The sequence below is a fragment of the Eublepharis macularius genome, chromosome 6 (genome assembly GCF_028583425.1).
Source record: "Eublepharis macularius isolate TG4126 chromosome 6, MPM_Emac_v1.0, whole genome shotgun sequence".
In the NCBI taxonomy this organism is placed as follows: domain Eukaryota; kingdom Metazoa; phylum Chordata; class Lepidosauria; order Squamata; family Eublepharidae; genus Eublepharis; species Eublepharis macularius.
The window spans coordinates 8,304,842-8,323,342 of NC_072795.1; the positions used below are offsets into that span (position 1 = coordinate 8,304,842).

Consider the following 18,501-nt stretch of genomic DNA (forward strand, 5'->3'; position numbering starts at 1 on the left):
CCTGCTTACCGCTGTGTGCACGCACTCCTCACCCCTTCCCCATCTTTTTGCTTTGTGTGACTTGTGCATGTGCCACCATTTCTCCAGGCACTTCCATACAGGGTCACCCCTGTGATTGAAGGCTAAGCTGCCACCCGCTAAGCCCACTGAAGTGTCACGGTTCCAACCAGCTGGCCCAGTAACATGCCTGGGTGAGATGGGAAAGGCTCATAAGGCTTTCGGTAGGGGCTGTTAGTCCTGGCAAAAGGCTATCGTTGGCTTCTTGCGTTAGTTGCATTGCAGAACGGTGTAGAATCTCCGAATCGAAGTACAAAACCAAGAGGGAACCGGGGAGCCGATGTACTGTAGTAGCTAGAGTGACCGAGTAGGATCTGAGTGACCCAGCTTAGATTCCCTGCTCTGCCACGGAAGCTTGCTGGGTGCCCTCGGGTAGTCACAAACTCTCAGCCTAACCTACCTCACAGGCAGGGCTTTTTTTCAGCTGGAACGCGGTGGAACAGAGTTCCGGAACCTCTTGAAAATGGTCACATGGCTGGTGGCCCCGCCCCCTGATCTCCAGACAGAGGGGAGTTGAGATTGCCCTCCGTGCCGCTGAGCAGCGCTGAGTGGCGCGGAAGGCAATCTAAACTCCCCTCTGTCTGGAGATCAGGGGGCGGGGCCACCAGCCATGTGATCATTTTCTCTGAGGGCAACCCACTGAGTTCCGCCACCTCTTTCCCCAGAAAAAAAGCCCTGCTCACAGGGTTTGTTGTGAGGAGGAAAATAGAGGAGAGGAGAACGATGTAAGTTGCTTTGAGTCCCCCTTGGGGAGGAAGGCAGGGTATAAATGAAGTAAAATAGAAAAATAATGAAAACTTAATGGGGAGACTAATCAAAACGGGTGTCACTCGTGAACATAGTAAGCGCAGTAGCTGGAGTCCTTCCAGCTGTGAGCTTAGAGGCCTTTCCTCAGAGCTTGATTCTAAGAACCCAGAGGGACTTACATTGGAGCTACCCGTTGTCTTCACTTATTTCTGAAAATCTTTAGCTCAGAGCATATTGTGCTACAAGCCTAGTTTAAGTTAAAGGAGGGGTTGCCAAGCTCAACATATACATATGGAAAAATGTCCTGGTAGAGCAGAAATACAAGGAGGATGTACAAAAGAGATTACCAAATTAAATCTCCGTTAAACTTTTTTGGAAAACCATCTGATGTAGACTACTGATCTAGTCTTCCATAATCCTTTTGAAACAGAACCCCAACCACGCGCATATGAAGCAAAACTGCTTCTGATCTCTCATCTCTCTCGGGTGCCCAGTTCTTACCCAGTAAACCAGCTACCTTTCTATGCTCCAGCACACCCTCTGTGAATGACATGTGTGCTTGAGTGTCATTTGCTCACTCCCATTCAACACTTGCCCTAGACAAGAGTTGCAATGAAATTTTGGTGGTATTGGATTGTTTCTGGAGCTCTTCTGCCGTCAGAGGCTGCAGGGAACCTACTAGCTTTTCCAAGTCAAGGTACCAAAGTATGTGACTTTGCCGATGCAAAGAGTGCCAGCCAGAGAAGTGCCACAGAGCGCTCGAAGGATCGGTGTGCTTGGGCCAGACAGCCTGGACTTCAGTCTGCTAAATGAACTGCTGTAGGCAGACCAGGGGTGAACCTCTACTTGGTGACCACTGGTGAGCGTTGAAATGAAGTCTGTTAACTTGGGCTTGCCAAACTTCCCCACTTGTAGTGAGGTAATTGATTGATCCTAGAAGTGCCAGCCCTCTGACTGGCTTCCCTTTTTCTTTGTCACTTCATGATTCAGCCTGTGATGGCAACCTGCTCTGTGGAGAGAAGTGTTGTTTCATCTGGTAGCCCAAAACAGTACCCAATACTCTCCTCACCCAGAAGCATTTTGGAGATACTGGCTTGTGTGACCCTGCTTGTGTTTTTTTGTGTGTCTCAGTGGGAAGCAGTCAATTGCCATCGATGACTGCACTTTCCACCAGTGTGTGAGGCTCAGCAAGTTTGATTCGGAGAGGAGCATCAGCTTCATACCCCCAGATGGAGAATTCGAGCTCATGAGGTATGGCCACTGGGAATGGACTTCTACATGAAGTGGTAATGGATGTAATGGGAGGAATTCCCAAGCCGCAGAGTCTTCGTGTCTGTGGGCTTTTCTAAGTCAAATGCACAGCTCAGTGGGTGTAAAGAGTCGCTGCTTTTGGAGCACTCAAGGTCCGTGGAGAACATAAGGTTGAAACAAAATGACCATGGCAGGACAAGGTTGCGTCATGTCAGGCACTGATCTGGAACAAGACGTGGAGCTTGTATTCGTGTTTTATTGCGAGATTATGACAGGATGCTCTTGAGGCTTGGTTGAGGAGGGTTAAATAAAGAGGATTTCTTATTGCTTGGCAGGTTCTGCTTTGCTACAACTCCAGTGGGTATCTCAGTCTTTCCAGTGGGTATCTCAGGGTAGTGTCTTTCTGCCCTAACGTTAGACTGAGTGGCACAGAATCCACGCCCCCTGCCCTGTTTAGCACTGAAGATGGGAGACAGGGAGGCTTGGTCTACACATGTAGCAGGAGCCAAGTAGGTAGAATAGGCTGTCAGGGAGGGGAAGTACCCAGACTTTAATAATACCCTCTTAAGTGGAAAGTTAGCACAGCATGCAAAGGTCTAAGCTAAAATCTTTCCTCATGATGTGCTAAAATCTTTCCTCATTATGTGGGATGTTACAAGACGAACATTAAAAAAAGTGACCACCCCCCCCCCATCCAAAGGAGAACAATCCACTACCCACATTCTTCAAGTCGGCCTGGGTTGTATCCCACCTGTGATCAGTAAGGCAGCCAGCATTTGCAAAGGGAGACACTTCCACCTTTCTACCTTCCCCAGTATATACAAACAAAGGAATTCCTCTCTAACATCCATTCCACAGCTAGCTTTCTCACACTTTGAATCTAAGGCAGTCATTCAACTGGACACCAGAGGCTCCATTATTCTTGTCATTTCTTTGGTCGGTGGCTTTCCTGCTCTTGGTCTCTTAAACTGATTTTACAATTGATCTAGGTTATATTAGTTATTGGGTCTGTCTTTCTTCTTCTGGCAACTTTAGTTGGACTGTGCCTGCGTAGGCTCTGCCCTAAGGCTGCCAGGTCCCCCTGGGCCCAAACTGGTGTATGGTGGGCTGTGGGGGGTGTATGCAGTGAGAACTTCCTAGTGTGTGTGTGTGGGGGGGGGGGGCTCAGTTTTTATCAAATTGGCGCTGCTCAGGGGCCTTCACTTCCTTGTTGCGCTGCCAATGGCATCAATCTGGCCCAACGAGGAAGTGCTCTGGAGTGTACAAGAGCATGCTGTGGAGCTCCCAGGCCTGTTCCCTGAATCTCTCCCCCACTGCCAACCAGGTAAGCAGTGGTGGGAGGTGGAGGCTGGGAGTGGGGGATCCCCTGCCCCCACCAGGGAACGAGATCCCTAATCTGCCCCCACTCACCGCATATTTGAGTCCTGAAACTCAAGGATGTTTCTCTCCTTTTGAAAACTGATGAGTGGCTAAAAAGTTCTATGGGAGCAGCTTCATGGGGAATGCAAGCCATCCATCCATTTGGGCAAGGAGACTGCTTGTAAGGCATGACACAACTGACACACATTCATTCTTGTTCCACAGATACCGAACCACTAAGGATATTATCCTTCCCTTCCGGGTGATCCCCCTGGTGCGGGAGGTAGGCCGGACCAAGCTGGAGGTGAAGGTTGTGATCAAATCCAACTTTAAGCCTTCCCTCCTGGCTCAGAAGATAGAGGTAAGACTAGTAAAGGCATGAGCCTTTTCAAAGCATAGTCTTGTGTGAAACAGGGAGTATGCAAGGCACCTTCCTTCTAGAAATGGGTGTGGCACGTCCGTCTGGTTAGGCCAAGAGAGGTAGATGTGCCCTGGGGGCAAAGAGCGTACTGCTTTCCCCTTGGGGTCAGATGATGCTGGCTGCTGCCGTGTCACTGTGCAGCTCCGTAAGAATTGGAGAGCCTTCACTGTTGATGGCTGTGGCCAGAGTTGTACAGCATATATTCACTGTGACACGCAGAATCCTTTTTACTGTCAAGGGTGTTCTAAAGAACATTATTCGTCTTTTGTGGTCCTGCGGAGTAACTTGTAGTTCTGTGACACTCAACTGAGTTCTCCCATTCAGATGCCTGAGTGAATACTTGAGTATTCTGTCTGTTTATGGGTTAGGACATACCTCTTCTCACTGGCACCGGCAGTGAAATAAGAATCCATTGTTTTCTCTTCTAGGTGCGAATTCCTACGCCCCTGAACACTAGTGGCGTTCAAGTCATCTGCATGAAAGGGAAGGCAAAATACAAGGCCAGTGAGAATGCCATTGTGTGGAAGTAAGTGAGCTGAATGTGGGCTGCGCAGCGGGCTTTGCCTCGAGCTCCTATTAGCACTGGCAGATTTTGTGCTCACCTTCCGGCTGAGCTGGGTGGTGTTGGGGCGTGTGATACTGTTTCAAAGTCAAACTCTCCTCTTCTTTTTTAAGGATTAAGCGTATGGCAGGAATGAAGGAATCCCAGATCAGTGCAGAAATAGAACTCCTTCCAACCAATGACAAGAAGAAGTGGGCTCGGCCACCCATCTCCATGAACTTTGAGGTAAGGGAGCCTTAATTTAGCCAATATACTGTCCGGCAAAGGGAGCTTTGACTCAAAAACTGATATCCTAAAAATAATTACTGGCCTTTAAGGTGCTACTGGACTTGAACCTTGCTGTTGTTAGCCCAGGCAACTCTGCTTATAACTGCTGATGGCTTCTGTCCCCAGATGATTGGCGAAATATCTGTGGAAATGATAGGGCAGGCAGGAGAGATGTCCCTACACAGTGCTCTAATTGATGTCTGTGTGTGTGTGTGTGCGTGTGTGTGTGTGAGAGAGAGAGAGAGAGTGAGTGTGAGTGTGAGTGTGTGTGTATATATATATATATATATATATATATATATATATATATATATGCTGGCTTTTGTTTATTGTGTGTTTTACACTGCTGTTAGCCACATGGGTGGCCTTGATTGGTCTGGAAGGCCGGATATAAATCATAAATAAGTATTACACACCCTGAAGAAATAGACAAATAGTTAAGGCAGGCTCTTCCTTCTGTCTCCATTGTCTGTAGCTTATTTCTCTAAAGCAGCTGCTTCCAACTATAGGCCATTATGAGTTCCTATTATGATTCAGGCTCAAGAATTGATGTGCAAGACAATATAGCTTAATATTCCGAGTTGCCCTTCTCTGCACTTTATTAGAAAAAATTAAGGTAAAACTTTTAAAAGCTGAGGTGCCTTGGGTTCTGGATGCCAAAGATCATTGGTGTTCATGTTGCGCAGTGCTATTGGCATCCTTCATAAGCGGGGAGTTGGGAGATGCATGCACAGATGTCACACTGGGAAAGAAATTGGTACCTCTCCCATGAACTGTGTTTGACAATTGTGGGTACAGCTGATGGCAGAGATCCAGCAAAGGGCTTCCACAAACAGAAGAGCTGGTTTGCAGATTTCTCCACCCCAGTCCTGTTCTGGGGGATCCCATGTCCCCCAAGGGCAGCGTTTCAGAGGGGATTTGGACTGCAGAAGGAAGGAGAGGCACAAGATGTACTTTGCAGATGATACTCCCTTTTGTTTATGGAAATTGTCACTGCAGCCGAGCCAGTAGATTCTGCCTTCAACTTGTAGAGAGCAAAAAAGAATGACTTGTACTGTTTCTCCCCTCTACTGTGTAATACCTATAGTTACAGAAAACCAAAGTACAAAAGTAGTAGAGGTTTCAAATAAAATATAGTATTAAGAATCCTGAATAAGTATTGAAACATGGATCCAAAGTTTTGATACGATGTCATTTCTGAACAATGTATTAATAAACACACTGAGGACAAAATTGATTTATACTGTGTAATTCACCTTGAGTCTCAGTGAGAAAGGCAGACGTTAAAGAGCATAAATAAGAATGGCCCCGCAACTTTCAGTCAGGCATAATACTCAAAAAGTCGGAATTTGCAGCAATACCACATTTGAACAATGAATAGGTAAGATATCCAAGGAGTAAGTGGAATAATAATTAAGAGTGTGATTTGGTATATTTGGTCAAAAATACCATATAGATTTTTTTTCAAATATATTTCTGGATCGTGAATAAATCTGGGATTCTCTGATATAAAATCAGTTCCAAGCTATATCTTGAATTATTCAGAAATTGGTAGCGGCAGTAGTTTAAAGGTTGCAGCAACATTTTAAACCCTTTGCAAGTTTCTTGGGCAACAGGAGGGGAGGAAGGAGGCAGCTGTCAGAGAAATGGCCCTTGAATTTTTTTGGAATTTGCCTGGTTTCTGTGAACAAGGCTTGTTGTTTTGAGCTAGCAGCAGTATCTCTGGCTTCAGTTGATTCAGCTGGTATTCTCTGGTAGGGTTCTCTGATCTGATGTTGATTCTGTTGGGCTTTGTTGATTCTTTTTGCATTGGGAGACTTTTGGCTAGTGTAGTTGCTCTTGTGTGTTTGGCTTAAGGCTCTTGGGCTTCTATTTTGCCCTGAAGAAAGCATTGGTTTTTCTACCATAGGAAACAATGGAGTAGCTGGGGGCACCTTGTTCAGGGGGTCTGTAGAATTGGGCCCCTTGGCCCAATAGTCTAGAAACTTGCAGCTCCCCTGCATTTTTAGTGTCATTTGCTTGAAAAAATACTCCTTCAGCCCCCAGGAAAAAAGTCTCCCATAGGGAATAGTGGAGCCAAATGATTTCAGATTCTTGAAAAAATCTGAATATTGAATTTGATTGTTTGAACCTGAATATCAGGAATACCAATATTTGTAGTCTTCCCAGTACCTGAATCTGAAAAATCCAGTTTTTTAAATGTAATAGTAATTACAGAATGTAGCCTACTTGGTTTCAAAATCGTCTTTGGAAAATATATAAGCCCATATCAGTCATTTATGAGCAATTGGCTGAAATGGTCTTTATTTAAAACTCAGATGGGCTCTAAAGCAACGGAGGTCTTCATACTGGAATCCTTATCCTTGCTGAATCAGAGGCATAAGGAAAACCATTAGTGCCCTTCTTTTACCTCAATAACTGTAGCTGCTTTGCTGGTGTGGCAGTACACTGTGGTTACGAAGAAATCTTGATCAAAAGGGACCAAAGTGACTGAACTGGGATAGGCGGCTGCTGTGGATAGTTTCTCCAGGATCGTGCGATGGAAGGGGTGGAAAGCTTTTATTCCCAACGTGAAAGATGCAGGCTTTTAACTCCCCCCCCCCTTGTTCTTTGTTGTATCCAGGTCCCCTTTGCACCTTCTGGGCTGAAGGTGCGTTACCTGAAAGTTTTCGAGCCAAAGCTGAACTACAGTGACCACGATGTGATCAAATGGGTGAGGTACATTGGCAGGAGCGGGATCTACGAGACAAGATGCTAGTCCTCCGCGTCGACCTGGCTTCCTCTTTCCCCAGCCAGCCTCCCTTGGTCTCAAAGTACAATTGAAGAGCATCTCTCTGGCCCCTCCTCTGTTCGGAGGCTGGAAGCTAGACGCCTGTGGCTCCTCTCTGGAAAATGGACAGTGCTGCCTGCTCAGGTTTTGGTCGCTATCCATCATGGCTGAAGTCAGACAGCTAAAAGAGCCTGACTGGCATCTTGCTTCTGTTCCAGGGTCTGAAAGGGCCAGTCTAACCACCACCACCACCCCTTGTGATCATTCTAGGGAATGTCCACCATGTAACAAGCCCTCTTCTGTTGGTGTCACTACTTGCATCGTAGCCTAGTATTTTTGGAAGTTCTTGTGCACATGTACTTGTAGAATAGGTCTGAAAACTGTAGACTGGACAAACCTTGAGTTGATTCCAGCTTCCGTACCTGCTATTGGCTGTTGTGGTGGTTTGTTAAAGTGCAGCAGGAGTGGGGCTTGCTTTCCCCTCCTCCGCTGCCTTTCTGTTTTTTCCTACAACATCCTTAGAATGGAGTCCTACTTTGGGAAGGTTTGTGACCAAAACGGCTGAGGGTTGGCATTTCTTGCTGGAGGTTGGGGGTAGCACAGCAGTTCAAAGCCTTGGAGGGCAAGGTCCTTGGAGCACTGATAGCTGACTAAGCCATCACCTTCCCCCTCCGCCAACTTAGAACTTATACCCGACTCTCAAAACGAATCCCTAGGAAGCTGACTTTGTGTCAGGACGTGAAGTGCAGAATCGGTCCCCTGCAATCCAGAATTTGTCAATAAGTCATGCATCTTCTGCCTCCCCCACCCATGCCTAATCGGCTTACGCTTTCTTCTGCTGAATGCTTTTTGGTCCATAGAAATGCTGCCGCAACCTACAGTCCTCTGCTTCAATAGTGTGATCTCCCATTTTGTACACTTGTGATTTGTTCAGTTCAAAACCTAATAAAAGTATGTAGAACCTGCTGGTTGGAGTGCTGCTACTCATTGAAGGGCAGAGGCCTTAGGTAGATGGCTGCCCCTTAATCTCTTAGGCTAAAGTGATGGACTGAAACAGACCTTTGCCGATGCACACAATGCACGAAACAATGTTGCTCAACCTTGGACTGCACATCTCTGATCCTACAATGAGAGAGCTGAGGCTCTGATACTGTGGTGTGGAGAACTGGCATCACATCCATGTACACATCTTACTCCATAAAGTTCTGCATGCATTCAAGGTTTGCCATTAGGTACAGGGCTTAAAGCGAAGCAGTGGCTGCAACTAAATAGCTTCTTGGACCTCTGCACAATTTGCAACCAGCTTGGTGTGGTGGTTAAGAATGCGGGACTCTAAGCTGGAGAGCCAGGTTTGATTCCCCACTCCTCCACTTGAAGCCAGCTGGGTGACCTTGGGTCAGTCACAGCTCTCTCAGAGCTCTCTCAGCCCCACCCACGTCACAGGGTGTTTTGTTGTGGAGATGATAATGGCATACTTTGTAAACTGCTCTGAGTGGGTGTTAAGTCATCCTGAAGGGTGGTATATAAATCGAATATTATTATTATTACTGAGACAGGTGCTATGCTATGCTTACCTGCTGATCTTAGATGCTTGGGGTTCATTTAGGGAACCTCACCAGACTTCTTGAGACCTTAGAACATACCGTGAAGCAGTGCATTGGGGGATGGTTGAAAGTGGTGGGCAAAGCTGTGTTTGAGAAGCATTTCCTCCATCTTCCTACAAAACCCTGGGACTACCTTGGACATGGTTCAAAAACATATATATGTATTTAGGTAAGTAGCTTGAGCCAATAGGCTTGAGTGACTTCAGTTTTGGACTAACTTTGTAACATGTTCCACCAGAAGAAGATTGTAAGTCAAGAGGCCGTTGTCCCTGGTGAAGGTTGCTGGATCCTGGGTCATTTGTGCTCTATCTCTAATGACTTTTACACCCTCATCGGTCCTTTTTTTGCTTGGTGGCGGGGACCAAATTCAGATCTGACTATGCCTGTAAATAAAATCAGCTGAGCCTCTGCACTGTACTGAAACAGTCAAACAGAACATCCTAGTCCAGTAATGGCTGGTGCTGCAGCATTTTCTATAACTTTCTCCTTTAAGGAGCTGCTGTATTTCTTTCAAACCTGGACACTCGTAGGAATCGCCATCCTTAGTGTCAAGTAAGAGTTCGGGCAAGCTGTCTTGAGCAGCTATGTATTGAGACTTGCTCAGATGCAGGACAAGTAAAGAGTCCAGTAGTACCTTTAAGGCTAACTTTATTGTAGCATAAGCTTTTGAGAACCACAGGTGGCTGCATGAATCTGACAGAGAGCTGTGGTTCTCAAAAGCTTATGCTACAATAAAGTTGGTTAGTCTTAAAAATGCTACTGGACTCTTTACTATTTTGCTACTACAGACTAACACGGCTACCTTCTGAATCTTGCAGGACTAGTCTCTTGCTAGAATTGGCTTGGGACCAACCCCAGTCAAGTTCAGGATCCAGAAGTCTGTAGTCTCAGCTTGCTGAAGCTTCACGTACATGCTTAAGGGCTTTCATAGTTAGTTGACAATTTGTATTCTCTACTTGACAAAGATGGACCATTGGCCTAAATTGACTAAAGTAGCACATCGGTTCTGTGAAAGATTGCCTTCTCCTGTGCTCTTTTCTATACTTGGCACTCTTGCTAAATCCAGAGCTCTTCAGGTATATCTCCATGTGTAAGTGTCTTGGGATGCCCTTCCCTCATACCCCATGATTTATATACAGTTGTAGGGCCTTCTGTGGTGGTCTGCATAGTCTACCTACAAGCATTAGTAAAATCAAAAAGAGTCCAGTAGCACCTTTAAGTGCTACTACTAAGTGATTTTGCTACTACAGACTAACACGGCTAACTCCTCTGGATCTACAAGCATTAGTAGTTCTGAGGACATAGGATGGTCTTTACAGGGACTCACAAAGGTAACAGTTCCCGCAAAATGGTTTTTGGTAGCTACTTTTCTAATGTGTTCTTTTACTCAGTAAAATGAACACTAAACTGTAGGCCTTTTGGTCTCAACTCCAGCCTCCAAACTTCCACTGAAGACCGTAACTGCTGCATCAAGAAACACAGTGGCAAAGTTGCTTATGTGCTTTTAATAGTCAAGGTTCTTAATTTCAAACTACTTTGCTTGTAAAATTCAGAAAATCCAAGAAATAAATGAGATTTCAAATCAAGTCATATTTCTTCCATATTTCTGTGAAGCTGGACACTTCGATTTTGGGACCAACTATAGAATGTGCTGTTGGCAAATGGAAAGGAGGCCCACTAATGGGGCCCTGACCATATATGCTTGGGGTCTCCAACTTTTTTTAGCCTGTGGGGGATCTTTGGAATGCTGGTACAACTTCAAAATGGCTGCCGCACAAGGTAGACCCAACCACAAAATGGCTGCCCCCAAAGGCAGAGCCAAGTACACCATGGCAAGGAAAATCATATCTAACTCTTACATTAACTCTTCGACGTTTTAAACATTTTTGTTTTAACAGGATACTTCTTAAAATTAACAGTGCTTTAAAATATTTCTTTGTGTACACTCAGAGTACCTTCAATCATACATAGAAGACTAGGGATGTGCGTTTCGGCTTTCGAAATCCCGAAAGAAAGCCGAAAGAAATGTCTTTCGGGTTATCCGAAACGTTTCGGGGAAAGCCGAAACGTTTCGGGTTATCTGAAACAAAACAAGCCGAAACGTTTGGGCTTGTTTCGGCTTTCTTTCGGCATTCAAGAATCGCCATTTTGTTTTTGCTAGGCGTTTGCCTTAGAGACCCTTGTGCTCTAGTGGTAACTGCTGCTGAAGCAACATTTAAAAAAAAATGTAGTCGGGCAGCCCTCCAGTGGCCAATCAAGCTCTGCTGGGCAAAAGCCCCACCTGCCCTGCCCACTTTCTACAATTCCAGGGGGGCCCTGGAAAGGTATTGGCCACCATGGTACCCGTGGGCACCATATTAGAGACCTTGGATATATACTCATATATGGAAATTCCAGTTCCTTGATGATATTTATATTAATAATATCTTGTCTTCTGGAAAGTGAAACTATAGATTACGTTGCCTTGTAAGGCTAGTTTTCCAAGGCAAAGCACTTGAAATGTCTTGCTGACCCTGTTTCATGCTCTCAACTCCGCGTCCCTCAGAGCGTAAGAGCCCTGTTGGATTAGACCAGAAGTCCGTCCTTACACCATCCGTGTACTATGGATGGTGAACAACAGGCCATAGAGGCCTACGCTTTTCCCCTCCAATATTGCCACCTACCGTTAGTGCTCAGAGGTTTTTGAGCCTGGAGGTTTGTTTGTTTGTTTATTCATTTATAATCCGCCTTTCTCACTGAGACTCAAGGCAGATCACACAGTATGAGATTAGTACAATCCGTTTCGAGTACGTTTCCATACAGTGTCAAGGACATTTCCCTAATGCCATAGGGTAAATATAAACAAGTTTACAAAGACATACCATTAGCAAGGATCCAGTACAGAGTAGAAGAAATGCTGAAACAATGTAATGAATTCTAGGACTGATAATAAACAACATGAAGCTGAAAGAACATAATTCTAGGACTAACAATTTGACAGCATGACGCACAGTAGTGCATATTTAAAGCAGCAGATAGTATGTGAAACCAAACAGAGAATCACGGAAGAACAAGACAAGAGAAGCTCATAGAGCACTGTGATATGCTAACTAGTCACAATGAAACAAAGAAATTGAATGTTCGTTAGTGCAAACAACATAATACAGCTACAGCTGCCAATACACATCAGGCAGGGAAAAACAGTCAATTGAATGACAATAAAGTGCAAAGTGCAAAAATACTATAAATGCAATTCAAAGTAACCGTGCCAGGTACAAATATATGAAAATGTAACAATCAAACTGGAGATGTTCACAAATGGAGATATTCACTAAGTCCACTCAGGGTCCAAATGAAGGTAAGTAAAAGAACATTGAGGCAATGCAAAGGACAATGATTGTTGTAACCGCGACGGAGGTACCGGTGTGTCCACCCGTTTCCTGTTCTCTTCCTGGCAGTTACCACTCTATAAACATTAATATAAACAATTAACAGCAATGTCTTTTCTTACAAACCCATACACATACCATGAAGTAAATGAACTTACATGTAGCAGTTCTATTCAAAGTACACAGCATAACACATCATCTCCAAATAGTAAAGAATGAAAAGGCAGCACTGCCCGGCACAAGCCCCAAACATTAATAAAGAGCTTCAGCTGTAGAGCTGCTAAGAAAAAGCTCAGCAGTTAAAAGTGACAGTGCCACTTGAATTGCATTTATTGTATTTCTGCACTTGGCACTTTATTGTCATGCAATTGACTGTTTTTCTGTGCCGTATGTGTGTTGGCAGCTGTAGCTGTATTACGATGTTTTGTTTGCACTAACGAACATTCAATTTATTTGTGTTTCATTGCAGATAGTATGTGAGGCAACTGGGTGAAGTCTATGGTGCATAACTCATTAGCCATTGATCGACCTATCTTCTATTAAATTTGTCCGATCCGCTTTTACGGCCACTTAGTATGCAGATAGACACTAGCCTCTGGTAATGCTTATTCCACGTTTTAATCCCTCATTGAATAAAGAACAGCGTTCACATCGGCACGGACTAAAATCCATCTTATTTCAAGATAGAATCCGTCTGCTCCTGTACGCTTTGGAAGGAAGGAGCACCATACCGTCATGATGGCGTTATCACCCTACTGCATCAATTTCACCCCTATATAGAATATGGAAAAAGCTTGCTTGGCCAGCAAGTTTTCAGCCATACACAGGGCCTTGTTTTCATATGGACATATTACGGCTCCTGTTGGGGTGCCTGCGCTGCTTCTGTCTCGGACCAGTGCCTCAAGAGGCGGCTTCTGGCATAACATTTTCCTTCTCTTAAATTTCTCTTTTCCATCTTCCTCAAGCAGCTTGACATGACCGGGGGGCGGGGAGGTGCTGCTGCTTCTAAGAAGCTAGGATAGCCAAGAGGCAACTATGAATAGACCAGCTACCGGTGGCGTAGCACTGTATGGCAACTGCTCTTACAGTTCACAAAGCTAGTAGTCACCCCTACCACCAGGGCTTTTTTTCAGTGGGAACGTGGTGGAACGGAGTTCCGGAACCTCTTGAAAATGGTCACATGGCTGGTGGCCCCGCCCCCTGATCTCCAGACAGAGGGGAGTTGAGATTGCCCTCCGCGCCGCTGGCATCACTGGGCCTGACTTGTGAAAACTTCCAAGGGATTCTTTTTGGCTCTGTTGGCTGTGAAGTTTCCACAGATGTGGCGATGAGATTTTCAGTAGAAGCATCTATCGTATGTGGCACTTGTCCCCTTATTCCTGCTCTTGAGCTTGGAGCCCAGCTTGCTACGTGCTTGGTTGAAATCAGTGGATCTTAGGCCTGATAAATTAGCCCTAGTTTGCTATCCTGGAACCTCAGATTTGACCGAATGGAGTTTTGCTGCTTCCCTCAGATTCCCGTCCAACCTTGTTCAACTCTCCGTGGCTCCTGTTCTAAGTATCTCCCCTCCAATTTAGGTCTGTCCTGCTGAGCTGTCAGCCAGAATTGGGTGTTGGATCTACCGGTGCTATCTGGTCCAGCCACTCCTTACGGTGCAAGTCAGTTTGCCAACCCAGGCAACCTGAGGAGATCTGGAATTATAACTGATTTCCAGAGATTAGCAATCCTGGAGGAAAAATGGCAGCTTTTGAAGACATACTATAGAGTTCTATAGAGACATACTATCAGGTATTCTAGGTGAAATTCCTCCCCAAATTCCCTCTTCCGCAGGCACTGCTGCCAAATCTCCAAGCATTTCTCAGATCAGAGTTTGTAACCCTAACAAGTCTGAGGACTTAGAAAGAGGACACCCAAAGAAAGCAGTAGCTTTGCATTTGAAGTATAATCAGGGCTCATTTCGAGGGGGAACGTGCAGGAATGCAGTTCCGACAGTTCCCCAAAGAGGTCACATGACAGCTGGACCCACCCACTTGACTGGATTGGGCCTCTGATGGGTGGTGGATCACTCTCCTGCTCAGCAGCGGCCCGATCCTAACCATTTTGGGCCCCTTTTCGGCCATTTTCAGCCCCTTTTTGCCATTTTGGGCCCAATTTCGGCCCTGAATGGCCAGGATCGGGTCCAAAACAGCCAGGATAGGTGATGTAAGGGGGTGTGGCATATGCTAATGAGTTATGCTAATGAGTTCCTCCAGTTCTTTTTCTACGAAATGACCCCTGAGTATAATCATTCGTTTGGGATGAGGGACCATAAACCTGTTCAGCTCAAAGACTGAAAGTACTTAACAGCACCACTAATTGGACCATGGGGGGGGGTCTCCTGGTGGAAGGAAAAGCAACACAAGATCCAAATGGGATCTCCTTGTTCGTCCAATGTCTGCAGCTTCTTCCTGGCAGGCCTCACCCGTGTGCATTTGGACCAGACGCACTTCCATGGAGGAGGTGGCTTCTACGGGCCAGACAGTGCAGCACAAATCAGGGCTTGTAGTATTGTTGATTCTGGCTTAGCAGCTGCTTTCTGCAGGGGCAGGCAGCATGCAAGCCTAGAGCAGGAAATGGGGAGGGGGGATATCAATAATGTATCATTCTTCTAAACAGCTTCTAGCTTGTTGCTCAGAATTACAGGTGGTGCATCAAATAGACCCCGCCAGAAACGTTTTGTGCAGTCCAGTATGAGAACGTGAGTGATGCTTGATGCGGGGGGAAGGGTACTCTTCTTGTGCGCAGCTGGAATTGCCAACTTCCAGGTGGAGGCTGGAGTTCTGGAATTTCAACCGATCTTCAGGCTGCAGAAATCAGTCCCCCTGGAGAAAATACCTATACCAAACCCCGAGACGTTACGCAAGATGCAACCTAAACGCTCTCAAAACAACAGCGCTTGCAATGAATATAATCAATTACTTACTACAATTTTATGGAAAATATTTCATTCCTGCTTAGATGATAAGGGAAATTTCCAGTTCCAGTCGGATCTTTTCCTTTATACTGATTGTCCACAATAAACTGTACACTGGACATTCTTTCCTCATTCCTCCAACAGTCTTCATAAGGAAGTCTTCGAAGAAAAGAATAAATGTATATTTGAGGACTTTTTCACTGCGGGACTGCCTTAAAGGGATACAGTCGATATTTGTCTTTTGTAATTGTATTGTAAAAATCTTGTATAATAGTGTTGCTAAGAAATTGTATTAGTTGTGGGCCGGGCTTTTTTTCAGCTGGAACACGGTGGAACAGAGTTCCGGCACCAATTGAAAATGGTCACATGGCCGGTGGCCCCGCCCCCTGATCGCCAGAAAGAGGGGAGTTTAGATTGCCCTCCGAGCTGCTCCAATGATGTGGAGGGCAATCTAAACTCCCCTCTGTCTGGAGATCAAGGGCGTGGGCCACCGGCCATGTGACCATTTTCGCTAAAGGTGATTTAAACTTTAAAAAACTGCCCCCTTGTTCCAGCTGACCCAAAGTGACGTCATTGTGTGGTCCTGAGTTCCACCACCTCTTTTCCCAGAAAAAAAGCCCTGGTTGTGGGTATCACATTTTGGCACTGAGCACTTTAAATGGATGAAATATTTTCTATAAAATTGTAGTAAGTGATTGATTATGTTCATTGCACGTGCTGTTGTTTTGAGAGCCTCTGGAGAAAATGGCAGCATTTCCAGCTGGATTGTATGGCATTGCATCGTTTCTGAGCTCCTTCTCCACAAACTCCACCCTACCCAAGCACTGCCCCCAAATCTCCAGGAACTACCAAACCCTCCACCCTAAGTGGTGCCATCTGTGAGCAAAACTCTGTTAATGATATGCTCCAGTCTATGTTTTTCTCCTTCCAATTTCTCACCTCCCGATTATGCTTGGATTTATCGCTCGCACTTTCAACAGCAGCCAAAATCTGAATTCCCAACAAAAATACTTAATTTTAATTATTATTTATTGTTATTATTATTTTTTAATTTAAATTGCCTTTTCAACTTAGGGTCCCCTCAGGTCTCTGAGATGGCAAACAATGAAAATGTTAAAACTTGGTTAAAAACACATGGATGCTATATATAAAACAACTAAAAAGATAACAAAACACACCGACACGTGCCAATGCAAATCGAGGAAGCTATACCAGGCAAAACAGAGAAGTCTCCACTCCCTGGCAGGAGACAATCGCGTTTGCCGCATGCACACACATGCTGGGTTTTCTGGATATTCAGTCCACGAGAATCAGATTCGCTTTGGACCTCTATTTTTCTGCACTTGAGGGGATCGAACTGAAGCGGTATCCATTTATTTTTTCTGCACTCGAAAAATGCCGTGTTTCTGCTGTGAGCAATAAACAAGGAGGCTCCTCCACCAAACCGAGAAGAATACTAACAGAACAAACCATATATAGAGGAGAATAATAATAATAATATCAGCTCTATCAAACCACCAGACTATTATTGACAGCTGAGCAGATCATTTTCTTTACCTACCTTGTCAACTCACCTTTGGACGGACTTCATCAGAGGCTGTTGAATTAGTGGACTTTACCTATGGGACTGCATCTTTATTTCGTTTCCTAGAGCGACTTGCCTCATGTGGATGCATGCTTCAATTATGCTTTAATTATGTTGTTTGAGTAGCTTCTATATTGTATTTCTCATTGTATTTAAATATATAATAGTCTGGTGGTCTGATAGAGTTGACTATTATTATTATTATTATTATTCTCTACACAGGGGTGGCACCAGGGTTTCTGCATGTGTGCGCCCCCGGACTGCGTGATGACGTCACTGCGTGATGACGCAAGCCGGCCCCATTGGCCAGCGGGTGGCTGGGACGGCACGCGGAGGGTGCCCACACTCCCAGTCAGGCACGGCAGGTGGCTGGGGAGGTTCCATTTGCCACCCTGGACGCCTGCCATGCCTGGCCTGCGGCTGCTGCACCCAGCCGGGGGCATGTGTTGGTGGCGGTAGTGGTGGCGTGGGGCTGGCCGGCTGCAGCAGCTGCGGGCCAGGCATGCCAGCTCTGCGGCACGCACCTCTGCCCCTGGCGCCTCCTTCGGCGCCTCAGTGCCCGTGGCACCCGCCTCACCACCTCAATGGTGGTGCCAGCCCTGCCTCTACATACAGTGTTTCTGCAGTGGGCTTTCTGGGGAACGTGTCAGTTGATCTACTGAGGAAACTTACAGGGATTTTTTTAAACAGCTCAGGAGAATTACTTCTTTCTATGTTTGTCAAATCCCTTTACCATCTGGACAGGAGGCAGAAGACCTGACACTTACCTTTTTAGATGTCTTTTCCCTTGCTGGCCAGGTAAGCGAGGGTGGGGGTGGGTGGGAGCAGGGGATCCCCTGCCCCAGTAGAAGACCAGCAACCCGATTAATTTCACGAGTTCGCCACGGAACCAACCTGGTCTCTGTGCAGACACACGGCAGCTCTGAGGAATGGCTTATATATATCAAAAAAGGAGAGCCCAAATGGGCTGAGAAAGCTGCCACCAGAGGCGGGAAAGCTCCTGTCTTTCTCCCAAGTGGTTTTCCCCCATGCAAAAACAGTGCGGAGGGCAGACATTTCCCCCATTTCTGCTGCTGCATGTGGAGGTATTATGTGCACATGTGGCAGCAGAAACTGGAAAACGCCCCACCCCTGCGCTGTTTTTGCACGGGGAAAAATGCTTGGGAGAAAGGCAAGAGCTTTCCCCTCCCCTGCTGTATGTCTGCATGGAGCCTGGATTTTCTCCATGGAAAACGTGTGAAGGAAGTAGCTTTAAGAGTGACCCTCGATTTCAAGCACTCATCTTGCTGGTCCTAACACGTGGTACTCAATGCCACGCTGCTTTCGAACAGACAAGTTTTTCTTTGCAATCATGGCTAATAAGGTCTGTTGTTGGCTGTCATCCATGAACATGTCTATTTTTTTTTTAGAAGTCATTTAAGGTAATGGCCATCGCTACATCTTGCATTAATAAAGTATGTGCAGAGATTGTGCCGTCTAAATGGGATGTTGCCGGTGATCCTCTGGATGGCAGGGAAGAGATGGGGGGGTCTGCATCTGGAAGTGTTCGCAGAGGCC

General features: G+C 45.8%; 1 protein-coding gene across 2 annotated transcripts in view; it reads left to right on the top strand.

Moving 5' to 3' along the window:
* The window catches only part of AP2M1 (adaptor related protein complex 2 subunit mu 1), a 43,229-nt gene extending 34,830 nt beyond the window's left edge, over window positions 1-8,399 (top strand). For both annotated transcript variants that reach the window (XM_054982392.1, XM_054982391.1), the window contains exons 7-11: window positions 1,936-2,055; window positions 3,640-3,775; window positions 4,264-4,361; window positions 4,511-4,622; window positions 7,288-8,399. In XM_054982392.1, coding sequence (XP_054838367.1) covers window positions 1,936-2,055; window positions 3,640-3,775; window positions 4,264-4,361; window positions 4,511-4,622; window positions 7,288-7,422 — 601 coding nt within the window. In that variant the 3' untranslated portion in view covers window positions 7,423-8,399. The remainder of the gene's footprint in view (window positions 1-1,935; window positions 2,056-3,639; window positions 3,776-4,263; window positions 4,362-4,510; window positions 4,623-7,287) is intronic.
* Window positions 8,400-18,501: the final 10,102 nt, after the last annotated feature.